The 9,431-nt window shown below is 34.5% G+C and overlaps 1 protein-coding gene across 1 annotated transcript; it reads right to left on the bottom strand.

Annotated features, from left to right (window-relative positions):
- Nucleotides 1-1,396: 1,396 nt before the first annotated feature.
- LOC144962585 (WD repeat-containing protein 20-like) lies at nt 1,397-9,035 on the bottom strand. The gene is made up of 4 exons (XM_078895667.1): nt 8,753-9,035; nt 5,858-6,040; nt 2,743-4,095; nt 1,397-1,753 (listed from the first exon to the last, which is right to left on the bottom strand). The coding sequence occupies exons 1-4, from the start codon at nt 8,996-8,998 to the stop codon at nt 1,733-1,735; spliced, it is 1,803 nt and encodes a 600-aa protein (XP_078751793.1). The 5' UTR covers nt 8,999-9,035; the 3' UTR covers nt 1,397-1,732.
- Between the last annotated feature and the right edge of the window lie 396 nt (nt 9,036-9,431).

Consider the following 9,431-nt stretch of genomic DNA (forward strand, 5'->3'; position numbering starts at 1 on the left):
TGAGATTAAAATCATAGAACAATTGTTTGCATTAAATCATAGTAACATTCAACTTCAGATCAATTTACTTTATAATGGTCATTGCAAAAGAATAAAATTCATCTGTAACAATGCTTGTCATGGTATTACTTATAAGTTCTGAGTTTAAGGTGGGACTGAAAATTGAAAATAAAGAACAGGACAGAACTATGGCTGTTTCAGCGATAAAGAAGAAAACTTAAGAAAGAAAGAAAGAGAGAGAGAGAGAGAGAGAGAGAGAGAGAGAGAGAGAGAGAGAGAGAGAGAGAGAGAGAGAGAGAGAGTGAGGAGTGAGTGAGTGAGTGAGGAGAGAGAGAGAGAGAGAGAGAGAGAGAGAGAGAGAAAGAGAGTAATAAAACATAGAGGCACCACGAAATGTAATAATCAAGCTGAACCTGCAGACATAATTCACCAGATGTACAAGTGGTAACTACAATACGACTTAATTCAAAGTCCAGCTTTTCTCGTTTTGAGAAAAAAGTTCAAAACTTTAAAACTATGATTTCTCAACAAACAAAAAAAGTCGGAACTGTAATTAAAATTGATTTTCTAGCTAGTTCACTCATCTAGGACTTGGAAGTCCTTTATTGATGCTGTGCGTTTTGCCAAAATACATATAACATCTGCCTGCCAGATATAATGCACCAACACACATAACTATGGGTAACCTTGAAGGTTTATAGTCGGAGTGATAGAATTAGTGAGAGCTACTCATAAAAATGGCTGGCTAAAAACAATAATGAGGAGCTGATTGATGTTTAACTAAACTGGCAGATTTACATTGTCTTTAGCCACAACTGCTAAAACAAGGCAGGACTGTGGTGATGAAGTATGTAATAATCAAATTTAAAGATTTTGTTCAGTTGAATGGTATTATAAGGGAGTGGGCTGATGAGAGAAATGGGAACTTTTTTAAAGAAGGAAATCAATATACAAAGCATCAAATTTTTAGATGTTAACTGCAAAATTCAATATTATTTTGAATGGAGGAATGGATGAATAAGGGAGAGACGGGGAGAAAAAGAGACTTCGGTGGTGTTTAATTACATTGTGCCTTTTTTTTCACCCTTTGTGGTCAAAAAAATGTATTGGAGCATCTGAATGGTGTAAGTGGTGAATAATGAAATAATACATTTAAAAAATAAAAGGTCTAAAAACAGGTGCTAATTTTTTGTTGTTGTTAATATAATTAAATTAAATAATTGAATGAAAGAAACTTTGCTTAACATCATAATTAAAATATTATCAAAAATAATTTCAAACAAAAATTTAGTTGCCTTTTCCAAAATCGATTTTAACATATGACAAAGTAACAGATGCTTAAAGTTGATCTGAATTGTTATTTTCTGATTCTGAATACAAAGATCGGGGGGGGGGGGGGGGGGGGGAGGAGAATTATGACAATTGGCTGTTTTAAACAAACAAAATCAGAAACTTAATACACTCATAACAGCATTTCACATGGCATAAGTTTTAAAAGCTGTGTTGATGATCACGAACCATATTTAATAATGTTTGCTTTTTACAAAGAATCACAGATGATCTATTGAAATAATGCACACTGGCCTCCTTTAATCTGCTGAGCAGAACGAGAAATGGGCAATTGTGGTAAAACCTTGGGCACTTTCTCTGTCAAGAAGTTTTCGTTGAAGGCTTCTGAATAAACCAAAAGCAATATAAAAAGATAGAAAGGAGACAATGAGGAAGTGTCTTGCTAGTCCACTACATCTCTTACCTGGAATATAAAAAAGGAAAAGAAAAGCAGGTTTCAGTTACGGGTTCAACTAAACAGTAAAGGCTCTCAACAGAACCTGCTTAAAATCACATGAAGATAATTCTACTTGTTATCATAAAATCTAAATTGCAATTAAATTGGAAGGTAGGGGGGGGGGGGGGGGGGGGGGGGGAAGAGGAGTCATTTTTTTTTAAATTGGGAAGTATAGTGTAGTCCAAACTGAAATTCAAAACTAAAAAGGTTATATTAATTGAAAAAGAGGTAACTTAACTTATTTTGTTAAGTGTTTGGAATCGGTCCTCAAATTTAAAGTATAATTAAGTATTTCTTTAAATAATTCTATGCATTTTACTCTTTAATTGATAGAAAAAAATGCCTATATATATATATATCTAGCTTAAATTGATCACATGTGACATGAACCTTGTAACTACTACTCTTGTCAGAAATCATGAGTTTTATCTGTGATGCAACCACATTCATAAGCACACAGAGAGAGAGAGAGAGAGAGAGAGAGAGAGAGAGAGAGAGAGAGAGAGAGAGAGAGAGAGAGAGAGAGAGAGAGAGAGAGAGAGAGAGAGAGAGAGAGAGAGAGAGAGAGAGAGAGAGAGAGAGAGAGAGAGAGAGAGAGAGAGAGAGAGAGAGGGGAGAGAGAGGGGGGGAGAGAGAGTGAAGGGGAGAAAGAGAGAGGCGGGGGGGTTCAGTCAAGGGTATCAGGTCTCAGTCATTGGACTTAAGCGCAGATTGGAATATTACTCAGGAGCCAAAATATAACAATGAGACTAAATATGTTCAGTTTTCTTTATGACTTTTGATGAGAAACAAACAATGACAAAGTCATATCTAAAATGAAAATGTAAGGAAAGGAACATAAACTTAAGAAATATAACAAGGAGACAGGGCAATACGTTCTATAGATAAATCATATCAAACAATATCAAAGTAAAAATTGAAATAATTAAAAATAAATGAACCCAAAATTAACTTACCCCTTTCCCAGGTCTTGCCCACGTCAACACTATGCCTTCTTGGCATGCTGTGACAATGCACTCATTACGGAATGCTATAGAAGTTAGTCTTTCATGGGATACTTTTTTACACACCAATGGTTCGAGTATATGTGCTTGGTCCATTCTCGGACACGCCTGGGTCCCATATAGTTTCATGGCACTGTCGACTGGTCTAACACTATTAGCTTTGGTCACAGAAGTTTTGTCACTATTTCGAGCTGCTAAACTGAAATTTCTTTTATGCTCCTTTTTCTCATTGTCTTTGCGATCTGTAACTGAGAGGGTATTGAATTTTGAGCTAGCATTCATCACAGCATTCTGTATTGGATGAGCATGGCCATCAAGGCTTGAAGCGTTCAATGGTAATTCACTATTCACAGCCGAATTAACAGAATTAAATTTTTGTGAATTGGGTATGCTATTTGATGATGGTAAAGATGAAGATGAATTGAGGCTGACCAGACCTGAACTGCTAGTCCGAGATTTACCGTAAGGCTGATTCATAACATCCTCCGTAAGGTCCCATAAACAGAGTTCAGTGTCTTGCCCAACAGAGCCAAACCGATATGAAATGCATTTGAGGCGGGTTGTGGGATCGCCCGTAGATGATGTGGAATTACGATGAGATGACAATGAGTGCCGACCGTTGTGATGCTGAGAAAAAGCACTTGTATTGTTCATCTGTGCCGGATTGTTGGCATTTGAATTAGTTTTACTACTACTACTAGTTACATGATTGCTTCCTTCATTGTGAGATATGAACACTTCTCCATCAGAACATAGCATATCCTCATGATTCTCTTCACTCATAACTGACGTGTACTCGTCAAAAGCTACCATATTGACCCACGATTTATGACCCTGACCCCTGCAAATAACACGTTTTTCTAAAAAAGACCAAACTGTCACTAAATCGTCTTCACCACCAGTCACTAAATACTTTCCATCAGGTGACCAACACACACATAATAAACCACCAAAGTAACTTTTCATTAACCCTAATAATTCCATTGTATTGTACTGAAACACTCGTAGATGGCCGTCCTGGCTTACGACAGCCAAGTATCTAGCACATGGAGAAAAGGCAAACTCGTTGATTGCTCCCTGCCCCACAACCCATCGATATAAAGGGTTGCGGGTGCTTTTGGTTTTACACGTGTATACTGAAAATCCATCACCTTGTTTGAATAACTGGTAGTTTGGAGGAGTCTGACCGCAAGGCAGCTCCTCATTGTATACATACATCTGACCCGAGGCGTGTGACACTAAAAACTGATTAGGGGACCCTGGTATCCATTTGATGCAGGTCACTTTGGTTTTGTCAATTAGTCTCTGAAATTAAAGAACAAAAGGAAGGTATCAGTGTTGCAGGAAAATCATGAAATAATCTTAAAACAAAACAAAATTAATACAATGTGAATAAATCAATGGGGTGCTATTAACGTCCAAATTATAAGTAGAATTACAGCATAAGTATGAAAATAAACTGCAGTACTATTAATTTAGGTAAAGAATAACAACTTTAATCATGAATAAAAAATTGTCATGAGTCAAACACCCTAGTTTTACATGATCAAAGTTTGTGATACAAGCTTTAAAAAGAGATAAATAGGCACAGGTCCAGTCATATAGTACCCAATGGATTCTCTAGCACGTCAAATTCCAGCATACTCTGCAATATGACATCCTGCTGTAGATCAGTGATTGAATGTGTTCAATGAGCATCGGATTTCGATATGCCCAGATCAAGGGAGGACTGTAATAATTTTTCTTCCTTTTGTTTGAATTTTATTAAAATTTCAATTCTCTCAGATATGGGTTTTAATTGGCCCACAATTAAAGATTTTACATTGCTAGCAATACTTGTAGGTCATTTCAATTCAAATAAAAAGGGAATTGATGGGGGAAAGTTGTAGATTTGTAGTTACAGTACATGTGCAAAAGAAAAGGTAAGACAGAGGGATCTGTTTTAAACAGGAAGCAGAATATTCTATGAGAAATATGTCCGTGTGCATATTTTGACATTATCTAAAACCCCCATCCTGACACAAGCAAAGTATGCAGCTAGGATAAACTCCAAACTAAAAACTATAATAGCACACAACAGATAATTTATGAGGAAAAAAAGATCATCTCTCAAAGAAAAAAAAAGGATTCATATGTGACCCTCCGCCTCAAAACGGTATTATATCGGGATGATTCAGACCCCAGAAAGTGAATTTAGAGATAGAATGATGAGAAATTGGACCTTAGAAGTTTTTGTAAAGCAAAAAATAGTATTTATACTCCAGTATGACGTAGAAAAATTAAACCCAAGTTTGATATTGGTGGCTATAAATTCAATTTCCCTAACCGAGTGGATCCCGACATAATACCGCTTTGAGACGGTGGGTCACATATATACATAACTCATTCCCTCTCTGCTAAAGATCCACATCAAGACCAGGAAAAAGTAAGCAATGTCAATCCAGAACAAAGATGACTCAACGGGGAACAGGAAAATAGATAGAAAAAAGGGATAGAGAAGACACAGCAATAACCACTTCTCCACCAACAAATAGAGGTCAACGATACTACCCTGAGTGTGCAATTTGTAAAAAGATTTTCAAGAATATTTTTAACTGAAAGATTTCCGCTAACCATGACATAGCAAGATTAAATTAAATGAATTTCACACAGATTACTATTGGTAATCTTGGTGGTTTTCTTTGTTAGTTTTCCCCGGGGGGGGGGGGGGGGGGGGGGGGGGTTCAAACTTGAGTTATTAGCAGTATAGGGGTAACTGCGATTCTTTATGACCATATCACTTCAAGGGTCTGAACAATTGCTCATAATAAAAGCTTTGATGGCAAAAAGTTACATTTTCTACCATATATCAATAATTGAAGAATCAACATCTGAATTATCTTTGAAATTATTACTATTACACTTTCTAAGTTTTTGTTTTTAAAGTGTTCAGTGGTAGCCCTGATTACACTCATATTCATGTAAACGCATAGAAAATCTTATTGACATTTGATATGGGTGTAATGGAGTATAAAAGGAGTGACTTTCAGTATTAAGGCAAGAGAAATGACAAAAAATATTCACAAACCTCTTCATTATACAATTTGCTGATTTCCTTTTTTATAGGGTCTATTAATTGCACTTGTCCAGCAGTAAACCCTACCAAAAGAAGGACACTATCAGGAGACAGAAACTGCTGATTGAAATCATGGCACGTTGGCAGAGTGCCTTTGTAAATCCTCTTGTCAATTGGCTTTGTTAGATCCGCAGCCTGTAAAAACAGCAAACATAATATTTTTAAAGCACAAAATTAAACATGACTTATAAGTTTAACAAAAGTGTGGCAACACAACTCTTATTACAAGGTCTAGGGAATATCTTAAGCTCTTCTCAAATTATACAAGAATGCGCAAGAACGTTTAGCATTAGGAAATCCTTGAGAATTTTTGTGATTAATTACTAACAACAATGTAAAAGGTAAAAACGATTTTTTTTTCTGGCAAATTCAAATTATAAATGTTTAAAGCCAGTTACACTTTAAATAACGATTCTTACCATTACAATTGCAGACCCTCCTACTTGAAAGTTTTAAAATTCGTAAATTTTAGGAGTTAAAAATTGTAATCACCAAAGTTAAATTTAAAAATCAACAATTCAACCTCACAAAGATTAAAAAACACTTCAAAATCTTTCGAGTTATGTAGTCTGGCATCAACTCTCATTTTCAATAAGTTTCAATGACTTGGAGAGACACTCGATACTCATGAAGTTCTGAAATTGGAGCCAGAATGTCTTAATTCTACTATTTTTTTTTTATAATAATAGGCAGGTCTGCAATCATACAAACAATTTGTAATAATAACAAAAACATCTGCACCAGTGGCTCAGCAGTAAGGTGACTCATCTTGTAACAAAAGCAAAAAAATGTTGGCTGTGATCAGGGCCAGATGAGTGACAAAAGACAAGCCATGCATCCCTGATTAAAGTACTTTACATGCATTGCCAAACTCGACTCAGGAGTGAATGAACACCTGACAATGATGGGTATGGTAAAAAAAAAAAGCTAGTGCAAGCTACTTTTATCCTTAGAAATGGAAAGGCGTTTCACTAAAGCCTTCTTGGATAATTGTTGTAAAATGCATTGAGCATTGTGAATCTGTGGAAATTAAAATGTTTATGTCGAATTAAAATTTATATATATATATATATATATATTGATGATATATATGACTACTATGAATGAAGACATGATGCTGATGATGAAGATGATAATGATGATATAATCTTAACCACTAAATTGAAATTGAAGCAGCAGCATCATCATTATACATAAATTGTTCCAATCAAGCAGTGTTCCAAACACCCAATTCCAAGAATGTTTTTTTTATAATTGAAACAATCCATTAAAATCCCCTCAGATATAAATCAAATCTCATGAAACGTGTTCCGTCAATGTTTAAAGAACATGAAACAATTTTAATCATACCTGTGACAGTGCTGTGCTAAGTATATCATAACAGCCGACAACACCAATGTAATCTTATGCTGTCATGCATTGCATCATCTATAACGCACAATACTCAAATGTTGCCAAAAGTCAAAAGCCAAAAAATTGACACTTGCATTCATCTTTGCCAACCGCATTAATTATTTTTGTCTATGACAGTCAAATGTGTGAAGTCTAGCAAATAAAATGAAAAGGAAATCTTCTTAATTATCTTCTTCATTCATCACATGGCTCATAAACTGTTACTGTTACTGTTAGGTTAATAAAGTAGGAGTTGGTCATAATAAAAATATTTTAGAAGATTAATTTAATCATTTGTTGGCAAGACAGTGGTTTTATTGTTGCACTCACAGCTTTAATTTAATAATAATTAATTCACATACTTTCAAATCCAGAGTTATTGACTGAATGAGAAAAGTTTTTTTTTAAATCTTTCTTCAATACGTTTAGTACTAATAGTAACCAAGGAAAACAATAAAAATAAAAAGCAATGCAAAATTATGAAAATTACATTTTTTCATTTTCAAAAAATAACAAAGTACCTAGGCTACCGAACACAGGAGCTGTTACTGTTACTGTTATTTATTGATTTGTTAGAATTAATCAGCCAGACTCAGATTTGGAAACAATGAAATATTAAAAAAAAAAAAAAATCCCAAGCTGCTAGGAGTAGGAGTGATACACTAAACTAAAATGAATATATAGATATACCTATACTATAACTTATAGTAAAGGTATATATATATATATTCATTTTAGTTTAGTGTATCACTCCTATTCCTAGCAGCTTGGGATTTTTTTATTTTTTTTTAATTTCATTGTTTCCAAATCTGAGTCTGGGCTGATTAATTCTAACAAATCAATAATTTCAATAAAGGTGGTGGATCTACTGTTAGCCTTAACTTAGGCCTTAACTCTACTCTATGTCTCTTTACATTAACTAAATTATATTACTTCTTCTATATAATACTAATACACTATATAATAATAACAACAATAATAATAATAATTAATCTGATTCTGATTCACTGATACAAAACTACAAACTGTAACTAAGCTAGAACTAGAACACTATCTATAATTCTAGATGATAGTATACGAAAGAAACAGTGTATATAAGTAGAAGAAGAATATATTGAATTGAGAAGTAAAAGTAAAAGGTCAACAAGATTATGCTTTTTACGCAATTACAGATGCTTATATGTTCTAGCGGTGAAAAGTAAAACAAAACAAGCAGTCAGTAAGGTCCTTGACTGTGATTGGCAGTGTCAGTGTAAGTGTCAGTGTCAGAGTCAGAGACTGACTGACTGGAGGAACTGGAATTCTGACCAGTCAAAGTGAGTCAACGGATTGCGGAAATATGTATCGTCGAAATCGATTTTGAACAGTTTGCATTAAATTGCAGTTTCCAACGTTGAATGAAAAATAATATGTGTGAATAATTAGACCTCAATTCAAGGCAATACTTCAACTCACCTTTCGGACACCTTTGTAAACATACACGTAAAGCTCCCTGCCAACGTTGAAACACAATCGGTCAGATGTTGATCCATCGTCAACATTCACAAAAGACACTTTTACTGGAGTATTAGCTGGTCCATTGAATGCAACACGACTGGGTTTAGAATACTCAGAATGGGGCATCAACTTATAAGATCCCTCTCGAGTGGCAAAATGTGTTTTTATCTCATCTTTACCCCCACCCTCACCCGGGGCAGCCATGTTGGAAAATTTTTCTTACATTCACTGACTGCACTCACATCTACGGCATACCCGGATACCGAGATCTCTGACCTTGCGCATGCATTTGTTGTACTTCCTGTCGTCAAACCAAAACAAACTGGCCGTCGCCCATAAATCGATCTCCTACTCTCCTTCATTGACGTTCCATCCTTCGTCAATCACAAACCTTTTTAAAAAATATTTATCTTTCATTTTTCTTTTTTTTTTTCGAAATAGGTTGTTATAAAGTGTACAATAGTTATATTTATTTAACGGCCCGTTATATTTGATATTATTATTATTATTATTATTATTATTATTTTATTATTATTATTATTATTATTATTATTATTATTATTATTATTATTATTATTATTATTTTTATTATTATTATCATCATCATCATCATCTTCATTATCAACTTCATCATCAT

This window comes from Berghia stephanieae, chromosome 1 (assembly GCF_034508935.2).
Source record: "Berghia stephanieae isolate SIO BIC M18660-M18661 chromosome 1, UCSD_Bste_1.3, whole genome shotgun sequence".
Taxonomy (NCBI): domain Eukaryota; kingdom Metazoa; phylum Mollusca; class Gastropoda; order Nudibranchia; family Aeolidiidae; genus Berghia; species Berghia stephanieae.